This window comes from Benincasa hispida, chromosome 3, assembly GCF_027475165.1.
Source record: "Benincasa hispida cultivar pf3 chromosome 3, pf3_genome.v1.1, whole genome shotgun sequence".
Classification (NCBI taxonomy): Eukaryota; Viridiplantae; Streptophyta; class Magnoliopsida; order Cucurbitales; family Cucurbitaceae; genus Benincasa; species Benincasa hispida.
The window spans coordinates 5,931,584-5,947,916 of record NC_143480.1 but is presented as its reverse complement, the minus strand read 5'-3'; the positions used below and the strand labels follow the sequence as shown (position 1 = coordinate 5,947,916).

Sequence of the window (16,333 nt, the reverse complement as noted above, 5' to 3'; positions counted from 1 at the left end):
GCACAAAAATTTCACACAAAAGCACTTCATTCATTTCCAACTAATGTACAGTACACCACAAATAATGATTGAACACCATAGAAACTCTCTTTTAGTCTCTCTTTTCTTACATATTTCTCACTTTCCGGGAACAAAGTTTGTAGCATATGCCCAAGCATTGTTGTTAACTGGGTCCGCAAGGTGGTCCGCCAAATTCTCCAATGGACCTTTTCCAGTAACAATGGCCTGAACGAAGAACCCAAACATGGAGAACATAGCCAACCTTCCATTCTTGAGCTCCTTAACCTTCAATTCAGCGAAGGCCTCTGGGTCATCAGCCAGACCCAATGGGTCAAAGCTTCCACCTGGGTAGATGGGGTCGGTGACCTCCCCGAGTGGGCCACCGGCAATACGGTAGCCCTCGACGGCGCCCATCAACACAACCTGGGAAGCCCAGATGGCCAAAATGCTCTGTGCGTGTATCAAGCTGGGGTTGCCCAAATAGTCGAGCCCTCCCTCACTGAAGATCTGAGATCCAGCCTTGAACCACACAGCTTCACCAAACTTCACACCATTGCGGGACAGAAGCTCAGGGAAGACACAGCCCAAAGCTCCAAGCATAGCCCATCTGGAGTGGATCACTTCGAGCTCACGGTTCTTGGCGAAGGTCTCGGGATCGGCTGAAAGTCCAGCAGTGTCCCAGCCGTAGTCACCGGGGAACTCTCCGGTGAGGTAGGACGGTGGCTCGCCAGAGAATGGGCCCAAGTACTTGACACGGTCAGGACCGTACCATGGGCTGCCGGAGGAAACTGACTTGCTGGCAGTCTTCCTCATGCTGACTCTTCCATTGCCCTGAATTTCAGGGGTGTTGGGGGAGAGCTTCACGGCCTTGCCGGCCAGAGATGGGGAGGAGAGAGCCATTGTAGAAGCAGCCATTGTTGGAGGTGGAATGAACTGTGTGATTGATGATGGAATGTATTTGTGGTGGGGAAGAAATGGTTGGGTTAGATGAGTTTAAATAGTGGGCAAGGAGAACAGATTCTTATCCATTGGTATCTATATCTTCAATCTCATTGGAGTTCAAAGATTTTTCCCTTGTTTTGATGTATGCCCACATGGCTCTTTCTCATCCACCAACTCCTTCAGATTCATATTAGTGTACAGTGAATCTAACGTTTAGATAGATTGTCTTTTTCTTAGATGAAAATTCATTTATGTGGCCGGAAAATTCAAGAGTTAGCATGGCGTGGTTGGGTAGTGGAGATTTTCCCTTTTCAGATGTGTTGGTAGCTATTAGATATTTTTGTTAGAATTTGATGTGATGTATTTTTCTTTTGGTAGGTTAAACTTTGCTACTATTCTTACAATAAACAGAAATTGATTACTTCCTAGGATTCCTTTCAGGAACTGTAAGCTACATGAATAGGAATTGGGTTGCTTCAAAAAACTAAAAAGGGGAAAAAAAAAAGGGACCAAATAATTAATTTCTTGGCTGTGTGAATTCATAAAAGTTAGAAAATTTTACCAGTGCAAATTCATTGTTATAAATGAAAAATCTTTTTTTTTTTTTTTTTTTTTTTTTTTTTTCGAACAATTTTTATCAATTATTATCTCTACAATAACTGAAGTGTAATAAAAAGTAGACTAGTCCAAGTCTCTTTGTAAATTTTTTTTCTTTTTAAATTAAACTATAAAGTCCCGAGACTTTGAGGTTTGTGCTAGTCCTGGAAGAGTTAATCTAATAACTTCATGAATTTTCAATTATGTCTCATATATGTTCTTGAAATATTCGAAATTTTAAAAAATTAGTTGGTCTATAAAATCTAAATTTTAATTTTATGTTTAATAAAAACCTAAACCTTCGATTTTGTTTCCAATTATTTAAAATATATTGAATAGGTCAATGATTTATTAGACACAATAAAATTTTCAATGATTTATTGGGCATAAAATTTTAAGTTTAAAAAATTATTGGACACTTTTGAAAGTGCACAAACTTATTTGATACAAAATTTACGATTAAGAAATATGTCACATTTTTAAAGTTACAAACCTAAATTTCAATCACTAAACTTATAATATGTTACATTTTTTTAATACACACAAACACAGAAGCAGAACTTAAATGAGTGTTTTTTAATGTCTTAACATCTGACCCAAATTCATATTTTAGCAAATATAGCTTATCATGTAATTAAAGAAAATGTTACGACGTAGTGTTCTAGCTAACACATCCATGAATAAACTTATACAGGAGAGACATATGATAGGCTTTAATTTATAAAAACAAGGACAGTCATAAAACCTTTATAATCCTGAAGATGAATCTGAACTAGAATCAGAGCATAAAAATTTGTTTTATTTACACAAAAAAAAAGAGAAAAAAGAATAATATATAAGCAGGAACGTATTATTAAAAATCGAAAGCTCACAGTTCTCCACAAATCAGCATATGACAAGTGTACATGAAATTCATAAAGGATATGGTAGCTATCAACAACACACGTGTCAAAATTTCATTGGAAGAAAGAGGAGCCCATGGAGTTTCCTAAGATTTTTAGGGGTAAGTGGCTCAAAGGAAGCCACCTGGAGTAAGGAAATCAACCATAGAAATTATTTCAACCAATAAGAAAGTTGATATTGATTTCCCTGGATAAGGACCCTTCTCCCAAATCCATGTATATTAGGCTTCATCATTCCTCTTCATCAAATTCATCCAGCAGCCTCTTCACATCATTTCATACCCATTTCGAATTCCTTCTGAATCATTCCAATGGCTGCCTCTACAATGGCTCTCTCCTCCCCATCTCTGGCCGGCAAGGCTGTGAAGCTCTCCCCCAACGCCCCTGAAATTCAGGGCAATGGAAGAATCAGCATGAGGAAGACTGCCAGCAAGTCAGTTTCCTCCGGCAGCCCATGGTATGGTCCCGACCGTGTCAAGTACTTGGGCCCATTCTCTGGCGAGCCACCGTCCTACCTCACCGGAGAGTTCCCCGGTGACTACGGCTGGGACACTGCTGGACTTTCAGCTGATCCCGAGACCTTCGCCAAGAACCGTGAGCTGGAAGTGATCCATTCCAGATGGGCCATGCTTGGAGCTTTGGGCTGTGTCTTCCCTGAGCTTCTGTCCCGCAATGGTGTGAAGTTTGGTGAAGCTGTGTGGTTCAAGGCTGGATCTCAGATCTTCAGCGAGGGAGGGCTCGACTACTTGGGCAACCCCAGCTTGATCCACGCACAGAGCATTTTGGCCATCTGGGCTTCCCAAGTTGTGTTGATGGGGGCCGTCGAGGGCTACCGTATTGCCGGCGGCCCGCTCGGGGAGGTGACTGACCCCATCTACCCAGGTGGAAGCTTCGACCCATTGGGTCTGGCTGATGACCCAGAGGCCTTCGCTGAATTGAAAGTTAAGGAGCTCAAGAATGGAAGGTTGGCCATGTTCTCCATGTTTGGATTCTTCGTTCAGGCAATTGTTACAGGAAAGGGTCCATTGGAGAATTTGGCTGACCACCTTGCTGACCCAGTCAACAACAATGCTTGGGCCTATGCCACAAACTTTGTTCCCGGAAAGTGAGAGTCTTAGGATTCAGAGAGCGAGAAAGGAATTTGTGTTTGGTTGAACCATTGATGGTGGTGTAAATTTCGGGTTTGAACAATTGAGTATTTGATTTGAATGGACTTCATTTTGATTTTTCAGTAATAACAAAGAGATTATCTATTTAATGAAAGGATGAGCACTGGAGTCGCATACACCAATTTAAATTGTCATTCCTGGAAATGAATAATGCATATAGTCTTGAAACTCTGGGAATCAGTTCTATAACTATAAATGAATTAACTTAAAACTTATTAGAGCATAATGATCATTTAAGTCTACTGTTAAGCATAGGAATCCATTGAACTCATAAGTCACAAGTTTATAACTAAAATTTGGCGTTACTCATTTACGAAAAAAACAATATAAGACAGTATAATTGTCAGTACTAATATTTATACATTTAAATCTACTATTCATCTCTCTGCAACTTTAAAAGGATAGACAGAACTTCATTCATGTCAGGTCTATTCTCAGGATTTTGGTCGGTACAGCTTAGTGCTAGTTTGAGCAGTTTTTCCAACCTTCTTTGCTCCTTCGAATCATTCAAGACCAGCACAGGATCCAAAACTTGACTAAGTTCTTCCTTTCCATTTGCTAGAGCTCTCTCTACCAGTTGCTGCAAGCTGATTGGGAGTCCATGAGCTTCAATGGTGGCAGTTGGCCTTTTCTTTGTCAGAAATTCCATCAGTATTATACCAAAACTGAACACGTCTACTTTCGTTGTCACTTTCCCCATGTATGCAAACTCTGATAAGAAGGGATCAGATACAAATATTTTACAAAAAAAATTAGTTTTATTCCATTTAAGTCATTGCTGAGTCACAACGGTTTCAAATATCAAGAGAAGACACCGACCAAGTTCTCTCAATTCAGATAGCTTATACCGAATGTATGAGATATAGAATGCCAGTTATGTGATTGATTGTAATATTTTTGCATGTGGAGTAATAGTGTAAACCTTATAGTATAAAAATGGACTTTAAAATAGTACCTGGAGCCAAATATCCGATAGTGCCTTCAAAAGCTGCTGAAGAGGAAATACTGCTTGTGTCTTGGCTTTGCACCCCCAACACTCTAGCAGTTCCAAAATCGCTCACATGGGCTACCCAGTCTCCATCAAGAAGGATGTTTGAAGGTTTCAAGTCAGAGTGAATGATGGGAAAGTCATATCCATAATGCAGGTATTGCACCCCACTGGCAACAGAAACGCAAATATCGATCCTCATTGACAATGAACAACTCAATTGATCTGTTCCAGGTTCATGTATTATTCTATCCAAGTTCCCATTTTCCATGTATTCAAGAACGATAGCCTTCAGCTTCTGGCTTTCCCAAGCATATCCGAGTACTTTCACCAAATTCCTATGTCTAAGTTGACAAAGAATCTTGATTTCTCTACTGAAGTAATCATATGATTCTGCAGAGAAATATTGCAAATTCAATCTTTTTACAGCTACAATCTGTCCATCGTCCAGTTGACCCCTGTAGACAGTGCTTAAAGTACTGGAACCTAGAATGTTTTCATCGCTGAAGTATTCTGTTGCAATCTCCATATCCTTCTTATCAAACCTCTTAAGGGTACATTTATACTCCAACGATGGTTCAGGATTCTCAATACTTTTAGATTTCTCAAGCTTACCATATCGGTTGAAGCCTAGAATTAAGAAAACTATAGCTAAGAGTACAATACAAGATCCAAGGGTTATGAGAATCAGTAAGGTCTTTTTTGATAGATGTCGCAAATACTTCTTTCCACAAGGAGCAAAGGACTTGAACCCACAAAGAGCAGGATTTCCTATCAAGCTTGAAACATTTATTTTTTGAAATATTCCAGTGTCCGGAACAGGACCTTCTAGTTGATTAAAGGAAAGGTTAACATACTTCAGAGATGAAAGTTTTTGAGGGATTCTGCCATTGAACTTGTTCTGAGAAAGGTCCAAAGAGTACAAGTGGTCCAGATTTGCCAATTCTTCTGGGATTTCACCAGCTATTTTGTTCCTTGAAAGGTTCAAGTTCGTGAGCATATTCATTCCAGTAAAAGCTTTACCTGGAAGCATACCGGAAAGATCATTTCTTGACAGATCAAGAAAGAACAAATTCCTACAACCTCCGATCGTTGCTGGAATAATCCCGGAGAGATTGTTGTTTGAGAAGTCAATGGATTGTATCATTTGCAACAACCCAAGCTCCGCTGGAATACCTCCTACCAGGAAATTGTATGACAAGTTCATGTATAGCTGCATATCTTTCATACCTGAGATTAAGACCCCAGGAATTGATCCAGATAGATGGTTGTGGGACAGATCTAACATCACAAGTCGATGAAGATTCCTCATACTTTTAGGAACCGTTCCATTAAGCATGTTTCCATGAAGGTCCAAATATGAAAGAAACTCTAGTCTTGAGATGGCATCTGGAATTGGACCAATGAACTTGTTGTTCTGCAAATGAAGATGAACCAGTCGAATCAAATCAAATATTTTTTCAGGAATCCTTCCTTCCAATGCATTGTCATGCAAAGAAAGAGCTTGAAGAAGAGAAAGCTTTGACAACTCCCCAGGAATTTGACCTGAAAATTTATTATCTGCAAGTACTAATGTGTTGAGTCTGCTTAAGTTGCCAATATCCCCTGGAATTTCCCCAGAAAATGAATTTGATGCGGCTCTGAAAACTTGAATATTGGAAAGCTTGCCAATACTGGATTTTAACAATCCAGTGAAATTGTTCAGAGCCAGATCTACGATCTCAAGAGATGAACAATTAAATAAGTCATCTGGGATTTCACCAAAAATCCTATTTGATCCAAGGAAGAGGGAAGTAAGATTCTGCAAATTCCCGTATCCTAAAGGTATTTTCCCTGTCAGCCTATTGAATGAAAGATCAATTATAGAAAGCTGGGTGCAATTGGTAATACTAGATGGAATTGAACCCGCTAGGAGATTGCTGCTCAATGTCAATCTCTTCAGATTATGAAGCAAACCTAAATTGGATGGAATCTCGCCTGTGAATGAATTGAAGCTCAGAGACAAATGTGTTAGGTTTGACAAGTTTGTCAAAGATGCCGGAATCACCCCGAAAAATCTATTCGAGTGAAGAGTCAAAACCTGCAATGATCTCAAAGATCCAATACCAGAAGATATCGTTCCACTTAACTTATTCTCTGAGAGAAGCAAATGGGTTAAACCTTTCAAATGTAAGAGAGATTGTGGTATAGTGGAGTTTAATCTATTTGTATACAGACGCAAGGTTTGTAAGCGAATCAGAGAGCCTAATTGTGAAGGAATTGGACCACTGAACTTATTGTTGTATAGTTCCAAAGAAAGAAGCTTCTCACATTTACCTATCTCCTCAGGAATCTTCCCAACCAAAGCATTCTCAAACAATAGGAGATACTCCAAATTCAACAAATTCCCAATCTCCACTGGTATATTCCCAGACAAGTTGTTCTGGCTAAGATCTAGACTTTGCAGTGCATCTAGTTTGCCAATAGAGACTGGAATGGAACCTTCTAGCTTGTTGACGTATGCAACCAGAATTTGAAGATTGACTAAGCTTCCTATGTTTGATGGGATTCTGCCCGTGAGATTATTAAATACCACACCAAATGCTAACAAGTTTGTGCAGTTGCAAATGCTATCGGGAATGCTTCCCTTTAAGAAGTTATTTCCCAAATCAACATATTGCAGGAACCCAAGGTTTCCCAACTGGGGTGGAACGTGACCTGAAAGAAAGTTTCTGTAAAGAATGAGCTGAGAAAGGTTGGAACACGAACCCAATTCACCTGGAATGTGCCCGGTAAACGAATTCTGAGTTAAATCGAGAACCTGGAGAGCTGAGAGGTTCCCAATAAACGGAGAAATCTCGCCTTCAAGCTGCTGATCAATCAAAGTAATCGAAATGACCCTTTTGGAATTAGAGTCACAGATAATGCCAGACCAATTGCAGTGGTGGTTAAGGTCGGTCCAATCTGCAAGTGCTCCCAATGGGTCGAAATGGATGGAACGCTTGAAATCCTTTAAGGCTTCCAATTCAACTTGGACCACGGCGGATTGGTGTTGGGCAAATAGAATCCTAACTAGAACAAAACTAGCTATCATGAAAATGGCTAAACTGACGCTAGAAGCCATTGTTACTGTTTCCTGAAGTACTATTCCTCTCGCTCTCTCTATACAGACTTGAATTTATATACCATGACGAAACAAAAATCTGACTCGTGGAGTATCACAAAGGTCACAAGTATAGCTCAGCAGAATCAATCAATGACCACAGAGATACAAGAGAAATAGAATATGAACTTTCAAAGCATTGAAATAGAGAAAGTTGATGATTATCGAACTAACATAGAAAAAACCAAGCTGACTTGACATTGCTACTATGAAAGCAACGTACGTAAATCCAAATCATCGAGAGTTCGGTCATTCTTAGCACGCTGCAAGTAGGCACGTCAATTGGCTGTATGTGAACCGCGGTTTTCAGTGAATCAACGTATGAGAATGGAGAGTGAAAGCAAATTGGAAGAAGCGGCCAAATTTGGGAACTGCTGGGTTTTGACCTGACGACTTCATTGAAGAGTTGGTCGCCTTGCAGTTGCAGTAGGGAACTGAAGAAATTGATGATTGATTTTCCACGACGATGATTGCGACAGTGGCTGCAAATTGGAGTAACATCTTTGCAGAAATGAAAAGCAAAAACGATAATTTTCAACGTCATGGGAAATTTCGTAGTGATGGGTCAAATTTTGAGGTCCACCCCAAATTTGGTAGGCCCACTCCAAATTTCATCTTTAAACGATACTCGAATTTGATTTTCTGACGTCGTAAGTAGCGTGTAAAATATCCGTTTAGTCTTCAAAACATTTGAAGACGTATGCGCCTCCCATTTTCTCGCTCGTTCATCTCGTTTCACATTCATTCCTCTCGTTCTTGTAATTAACTTCCTGCCAATTTGCATGTAATTAATAGTTGTTGTACGAATTTCCGAATACTTCGAAAAACCCACAATTCTTTCCAATCAATTTAATAAAAAGTGTTGTGCACGCTAAGTCCCACTAAGATAACAAAACATTTTGACCAAATGGAGTATCTCCGTTCTCATAAAACGTTTTCTCTTAAAAAAAACTCATAACATTTAGCTGCAAAGTTTTCTCAAAAAATACGAATTTGTAACGTTTTAATCGTTGTTGAATCAACACATATAAGAAATTTCACACTCCAAGTAAATATAAACATGCACTGCGTTGTTTCTCATTTACTTAAATCGTATGAGTTGTGATAGGAATAGTTTGTTTGAGAGTTGGTATTATGCTACTATAGATAGGTGAGAGGAAGAAATGAGAGAGAGGTTAGTCCAACGTGAGGAAGGAAATACCATGTACAATCTATTAAAGGAGAAAAATGAACGAGGGCCAAAGAAACGAGAGGAAGAAACAAGAGAAAGAAACAAGTTTTACAGATTTTTTTTTAAAATTTACTCGTTTGTGTATTGAATGATGGACGAGAAGGAGCTGTTTGTTTGATATGGAGGGTCATGGGATGAGAAGGAACAATGCTATAATGGAGGATGTTTGAAGGGTATCCTAGTGCTAATGACATTGAAGTATAGTGAATTGAAAGATCGATTGTTTGACCTTATGGAAATTAATTTTTTAGAGTTCAACTTGATAATGAGGGTGAAATATAAATTGGATTGTGAATGTCATTCTGTATTTTTTATGAACGACCACAATGTTAAATTTATGCTTTTGGAGTTGGATCATAGCAGACCAACGATATTCATAAGTATTGAGAAAATCCATCAAGTGCCAGAATTTGATGACATAGAGGCAGAATGCGAACCAATGCATGCAGGTGATATAAATAACGAACCAAATATTTTCCATGGGTGGTGTCCATGGGAGATGACAACATGAATCCATGAGATTTGTATACTCATGGCCAGAAATGGGGTCGTAATGAGAATGTTATGAATGAGAACATTTTGAATGAGAACCTTGTGAATGAGACTCTAGCCACTGAAAGGGGTGGTTCTGTCCTTACTTCGACCCGGATTCTTCATAATGACTTTGGTCATTTTATTGGTAATGTGCATCGGAGGACTGCGACAGTATAAGAGAGTTGTCCTCCTGCAGTTCGACCATCAACGAGTATTGTAAGAAATGGAGACCTGATCATGCAACTGCAATCTCATATGGATTGGATATTGATGAAGGCCAAATTTTCTTTTGCAAGAACCATGTGAAAATGAGGTTGTCAATGTTGGCCATAAAGAATAATTTCGAGTTGCGGGTTTGAAACAAAAAACTATATAGTGTCTGATGTATCCACATTCCACGAGACATGTAAGTAGGGAGTAATGCAGTTAGAATGGATGGTTGTGACATTTTCAAGATTAACAAATATATAGCTGCTCACACATGCTCGCTTCAAGTTCTTAATCATGACCACAGGCAAGCTAGCGCGTTTGTAATTGGCCCATTAATCAAAGATAAGTTCGGCGTTGGTTGTGCTGAAACCCCACAACATATAGTTGAGGATATGCGGCTGGAATATGGTGTGAACATAAGTTACGACAAGGCATGACGTGCAAGAGAAACTGCTTTCGCTCTTTCCAGGGGTACCCCTGAGGAATCTTACGCCATGTTTCATGCTTATGGTGAAGCTTTAAAGATTGAAAATTCGGGCACCATTTTTTAGATTGAACTTAAAAAATCTCAATACTTCAAATATGTGTTCATGGCACTAGGTCCTTGCTTAAGAGGGTTTAAAAGTTGTCGTCCGGTGATCGTTGATGATAGCACTCATTTGAAGGGTAAGTACAAAGGTACAATGTTGGTTGGCGTTGGAATGGATGGTAATAATCAAGTGTACCCTTTGGCATATGCTATCATCAACAATGAGATTGGCCGATCATGGAAGTGGTTTATGACGAATTTGAAAGCTGCAATTGGAGAATGCGCTAATCTTGTATTTGTTTTAGATCGACACTAGAATATCACCAGTGCAGGTTGATGTTGTATTCCCAACAACATTTCACAGACTTTGTACATTCCACTTAAAGTGGAATATCAGTAAAAACTTCAAGGATGAGGTAGTGGGCAAATTGTTTGATGGTGCAGCAAGAACGTATCGGGAGTCCGCTTTCAAAAGATATTGGGACCAAATATTGAAGTTCAAGAATGGTAGCCTTGGAAGATATTTAGAGGATGTGGATGTCGAGCGGTGAGCATGATATTATCAATATGTGAATCGATATGATAACATGACGAACAATAGTGCCGAGTGTTTCAATTCGATAACAAAAGAAGTGAGGAAACTGCCAATAACAACACTACTGGAATACATAAGTTGTTTGATACAACAATGGTTCTATGAGCAATAAAATATTTGGTTAGCTAGCACATCAACACATTCAAAATATGAGGAGGAAATTATATTATTTGAGTGTGAGAAAGTCAGGCGATACTAAGTCACCCAATCGATTGTTACATGTTTTATGGGAAAGATGGTAGGTTAGATGGTATTTTCAGCCTTAACACACTTGAGTGTAGTTATAGACAGTTTCAGAGTTTGGAGATTTCGTGTTCACATGCTATTGCTGCAGCTAGAGAATGGAATGTCAACCTATTCACTCTATGTAGCAGGTTTTATTTTGTGGAGTCACTTGTCCTTGCATACGTAGAATCAATATCTCCACTTGGCCATGTGACTGAATGGAAGAAACCGTTGGAGTATGCTGACGTTAATATCCTTCCACCGAAAAGGGTTGTTCGAGTAGGACGAAGGCAGGTACAGAGGATCTCGTCCACTGGAGAACATCGGCCCTCGAGAAAATGCAAACGATGTAGTGGTATCGGCCACAATAGACATACTTGTAATGAGCCACTCGTAAATATAGATGGCCAAGTTTGTTAACATTCACAAGGTGTACTAATTTTTACATTTATAAGTTGTACTGTTTTTTACATTCACAATTTGTACTATTTTTTACATTCACAATTTGCACAAATAAGTATACAACTTGAAAAGTACAATCTAGTAAATGAATGTATCAGCCCATAGCTCACAAGCATACTGGAATCTAAAGTCCGCCATCTTCTCTTGAACTAACACCCCTTTCGTTGGAGATCCAATAACCATATGCTCAAAAAATTTTAAAATAGAAGATACCACAATCTAATGTATTGTGACCTTGTATATCTCCTATTTCTGTACAATAAACTTGCCATGGGTCATGATGTAAGTCTAGTTTCTTCTGATAAAGCATGCAAAAGTGAGCTAATGACGACAATGTATGTGTCAAAGGCGTCAGCATTAGTACAATATCATTCATCGAGATGTACGATGGCATGGATTCGTATAACAATATCCGTCCTCTATTCATGTCAATCACGATTAGGATCCAATGTTCACGTAGGTTGATTGCACTATACATGTAGTCTACGTCAACCTATTCTGGTTGATGATTTGGCTCCAAACCAAGCACAAGGTTAGTTATACTATCTTCTTTCACCCATACAACTGTGACTTCTTCCTTGGTCCTATCGTATATGGCTCTGAACAAGCTTTCGGGTGTGAAGAAGTTCAAATGGCATTGTTGGAAAAAAATATATTAATTGTTAATGAATTAAGTATACAAAATGAATGAATGAATGAATTAATTAAAAACGCATATACATACCAATATTCCCGGTGAGAATGTTGTGAACTTATGGACGCATATCGTGGGCTGAGCAAGTAACTTTCTCCTAATAAAACATGAATATGCTTTCAAGCACCTACAAATGAAAGTCCAACATGTTATTAACCGAAACATAGTACATGTAGATATAAAACTTGTACAACAAAATTAGTCCATACATCACATTTGATACATTCATTATCCTTCATCAACTCACGAAACAGATCTCTTGTGCTTCTGCCCATCCTAAACAAAGCCCTCGTGCTAGGTACGTGAGGCTCCACATCATCGCTTGTCAGCCATTATAGGAAGGCGTTAAACATTTCCTTTAGGATTGTATGGGTTGGATTGTATCTAACCCTATCAACCATATTAGGAGGACAAGCACCTGGATTGTAGTACTTCCTCTTCAACTTCGATCGTTCCATTTCAATCGAAGGGGTATAAGCTTAACCTCTTTCGTCTTCCTACTCGTACGTCTTAGAGCCTCAATGACCTTCTCGAGTTTTTTCTCCATCTTGATCTTCAACTTTTTTTTGAGAGGCGGGATCAGGCGTAGATGGATATCATCATCCGTAGAGGATGGATATGGCATAGGTGACTCGATGGCAGTGGTGGTTATAGGCACAATGATAGTGGTGCTAGAGAGCCTGGGATCAAAGATAAGGTCGATAGAAGTGGTGCTCAAGAGAGTGGGATCAGAGATAGGGTTGATCGGAGTGGTGCCCGAGAGGTTAGGATCAGAGATAAAGTCGATAGGATTCCTCTTGAGATGTTCTTCATCCACACCATCATGGTCACCTAGCTCGTCCTCACCATCATGGTCATGTTGCTCGTCCTCATCATCATGGCCACATGATAATCTTTTGCATTATTCTACACAATTACACCATATCATTAGTACATAACGCACGAAACACACCTATTCATCTACAAATCATGAAATATACATACTCGACATAATGTTTGCAATATCTCAGTGATTGCCCGCAGTTGTACCTTCACCTCCCCCAAATCAAACTTCACCTCCCTCAATGTAGTCTCCACTCTCAAGACCCGTTTGTCTAAGATTTGTAGGTAGTCTCTACTCTAAATGCTCATCCTGTTTGAGTTGACATTGGGTTCTGGTACACGACGATCTGACTAACAGATCTCAAATTCCTCTTTGTGGCAAGACTCATGCTCAAATCGGAAAGACATATGGTCTCCCTCATGAGGTTCATGTTTACCAAATACCTCCTCCTGGTCAATGTTTGCACGTTTTTCTTCTGAGCTCTTTGACACTGGCAACATCGGATCCTCCTTCTGAAGCTCCAAATACACTGGGCGTTCGTCAACTCGAGTGTCCCTAAATTACCTCTCTGCATTGGACATCGTTGACAGTCGGATCACCAACTACGTGACAAACATATTATAAACAATGTTAAATAACATTTAAATACTAAAACAATGTGAGGTGGTGCTTATTACTCACTAAAGAGGAATTAAGACATCTTCTGCAATAGCTTGTTGGACAATGAATGAGAGCATGACCACCTTAGAAATCGAGGCACAATATTATCGTTAAGTCGAAATGTAACTCTCTTAGTAATGGTGGATATAATCTCATATGTCCAAACCTATAAAACCATTATAGTTTATAAGAAAGTAATGACAATTCATTACTATTTATGGTAAAGAAAATGTAAGAATTGATACCTGAAATGCGTGAGGAAATCTGGGTAGATTGTACTTCAGCACGTAACTTTGATTTTTTTTCACCTTCTCCTTGTACGAGGTGACCTTGTCCTTTAACGCTTTCTTCAGACCAATGAAGGTTCACTCCCATAAATTATGTCCCCAATTTAAGCTGTTGAATTATTCAAGGTCCTTCAAATCATCCAGCAACGATTTATGAATGCTACTTTTTGTCTTGTCTTTTCCTATCAACCCCAACTCATAATAATATACAAGTGTAACTTTCATTACATCCAAGTCATTTTCGAACTTTAACGCCTTATAAAATTCTTCAAACTTGGTGGGATGCACTTTCATCGACATTAAATTCTTGAAATACTTCAATCGTAGAGATTCTGTCACTTCAATATTACGAACCAGTTTAGTAGGTGACCACTACAATCCCATCACCAATAGGAAATCCTCCTTCGAAAATTCAACAATCGTCCCATCTAAGTCAAAGGTCATGGAATCAGGCCTACTACTTTCCACCTCCCTCAATAATATATGATGGACTAGCGGGCAATTGAAGACTATGTCCATATCCACAAAATTTCCAAACATGATCCTCCAAAACATTTGAAGCTGACTCTCTATAAGTTTCCCTTTGATTATCTTATTTGCGATCCCAATGTGAGATGAAAGGCTTGTAGCTTGTCTAGGAAAACGATCCTTTATAGCAATCTTCAGATTAGCCATTACAACTGCAGCTAAAAGGAAAAAAAAAAAAGAATTAGAGAAAAAAAAGGAACAAAATCACATTTTCGAGCATTTTGGAAAACTCTCATTTCAAGATCTCACTCCTTCCTCTCGTTCTTCTTGTTTCTTCATTTCGTTCTTCATCTTGTTCTTCATCTCGTTCTTTCTCTCCTTAATTTGATATAGAAATGGAATCACATGCAAGAAATAGAAAATGTAAACCACAATTTGTACCAGTGTTTCTCTCGTTCTTCATCTTGTTCTTTCTCTCATTCTTTTCTCCTTAACTTTATACATAAATGGAATCACATGCAAGAAATGAAAAACATAAACCACAATTTATACTAGTGTTACCTAAACTTTTGGAGGTGTAGAAATGAGCAAATAAGATAGTTCACCAGTGTAAGAAGACGGTACAAAATTTCTTGGCGTTTGACGTTACAGAAATAAAATCACATGCAAGTTGTGGTGTTCGATTTCAACTGTACTAAGAGAGATAAAAGTATCGTACTGAGGGAGATGAAAGAAGATGAAGTAAGAGAAATGAGGAAGTTTGAATTTTTAAATTTACAACGTTCGATTTCATTATGATAAAGAACGAGAGGAATGAGTGTGGAACGAGATGAACGAGCGATGGATGCACACACATCTTCGAACGTTTTGCGGACTAAACAGACATTTTACACGTGGCTGACGTTGACAGAAGGCCAAAATTCGAGTGTTTTTTAATGATGGGCCAAATTTTGAATGGGCCTCAAAATTTGACCCATCCGTACAAAATTCCTGCCATTATGGGAGGGCTCCACGTTTTCTATGTGTGTGTGTTTAATTAGGAAAATTTGTATGGATGACCTAAAAATTAGATTGAAAATATCAAATGATCCAGTTTTTGAAAAAAAATGTCGAATGACCGTTTGACGTCAAATTAAGGTGAAATTACCAAAATATACTCAGTGCATGCATTGAAATCACTTGCACTCGCTCTCCTTCTCATTGATGATCCATTTGGGAACATCCATGGAACAATGGATCGTTTTCTACCCCATCTTATCCGTCGGTTCTCACCGGTCTTGCTCTCATCAGTATCACTCTTCCTTTCCTCACCCACAAAATCACTATTCTCTCTCTCGCTCTTGTTGTTGTTCAACGGAGTTGGTCGCATCGGAGCTGCTCGTGTGAACTCGCCATGCTAGAGAAGAAAGAAATGCACAAAGGAAAGTAATCGGATAAGAAGAGACGACGCCAGAGAGGGAGAAATGAAAAGGAAAAAGGAAAAAGGAAAAAAGAAAAAAGAAAAGAAAAAAGAGAGGAGCTGGAGAAGAAAGAAAAAGAAAAAAAAAATCAAGAAAGCAAGGACAATATTGTAAATTCACAAGATCATGACATCAAGAAAGAGTACTTTGATTTTTTTTTCAAAATCTGGATAATTTGCTATTTTTTATCTTTAAAATGGGTTTGCACATATGCAATTTTCCTGTTTAATTAGAAGGAAAAATAATTTTTTTTTTCCTTTTGAGTCCGAAGGAGATAACTTTTAACTGTTCCTATTATTTTATAAAAATAAAAATAATTTAGTCTCTTATTTACATTTTTTAACACTTTAATATTATGTTTTAGTTCTTTTTTTATCATGTATATTTTTATCAACTTTAATAAAAGTAATAATTT

General features: G+C 38.6%; 3 protein-coding genes and 1 pseudogene across 3 annotated transcripts; 1 reads left to right on the top strand and 3 right to left on the bottom strand.

Moving 5' to 3' along the window:
• Nucleotides 1-9: 9 nt before the first annotated feature.
• Nucleotides 10-965, bottom strand: LOC120073340 (chlorophyll a-b binding protein of LHCII type I, chloroplastic-like). The gene has a single exon (XM_039026124.2). It carries the CDS (start codon nucleotides 913-915, stop codon nucleotides 118-120), a length of 798 nt encoding a protein of 265 aa, XP_038882052.1. The 5' UTR covers nucleotides 916-965; the 3' UTR covers nucleotides 10-117.
• A 1,728-nt stretch (nucleotides 966-2,693) lies between these two features.
• LOC120073341 (chlorophyll a-b binding protein of LHCII type I, chloroplastic) lies at nucleotides 2,694-3,704 on the top strand. The gene has a single exon (XM_039026125.2). The coding sequence runs from the start codon at nucleotides 2,753-2,755 to the stop codon at nucleotides 3,548-3,550; it is 798 nt and encodes a 265-aa protein (XP_038882053.1). The 5' UTR covers nucleotides 2,694-2,752; the 3' UTR covers nucleotides 3,551-3,704.
• Nucleotides 2,694-8,534, bottom strand: FLS2 (Leucine-rich receptor-like protein kinase family protein). The gene is made up of 2 exons (XM_039026120.2): nucleotides 4,566-8,534; nucleotides 2,694-4,321 (listed from the first exon to the last, which is right to left on the bottom strand). The coding sequence occupies exons 1-2, from the start codon at nucleotides 7,699-7,701 to the stop codon at nucleotides 3,984-3,986; spliced, it is 3,474 nt and encodes a 1,157-aa protein (XP_038882048.1). The 5' UTR covers nucleotides 7,702-8,534; the 3' UTR covers nucleotides 2,694-3,983.
• A 4,125-nt stretch (nucleotides 8,535-12,659) lies between these two features.
• Nucleotides 12,660-15,827, bottom strand: LOC150036982 (uncharacterized; annotated as a pseudogene).
• Nucleotides 15,828-16,333: the final 506 nt, after the last annotated feature.

Bases quoted from the DNA above. Each gene is read 5' to 3' on its own strand.
- LOC120073340 (XM_039026124.2), bottom strand. From the start codon at position 915: ATGGCTGCTTCTACAATGGCTCTCTCCTCCCCATCTCTGGCCGGCAAG.
- LOC120073341 (XM_039026125.2), top strand. From the start codon at position 2,753: ATGGCTGCCTCTACAATGGCTCTCTCCTCCCCATCTCTGGCCGGCAAG.
- FLS2 (XM_039026120.2), bottom strand. From the start codon at position 7,701: ATGGCTTCTAGCGTCAGTTTAGCCATTTTCATGATAGCTAGTTTTGTT. The intron at 4,322-4,565 runs GTACTATTTTAA...CCTTCTTATCAG, and splicing joins TATCGGATATTTGGCTCCAG to AGTTTGCATACATGGGGAAA.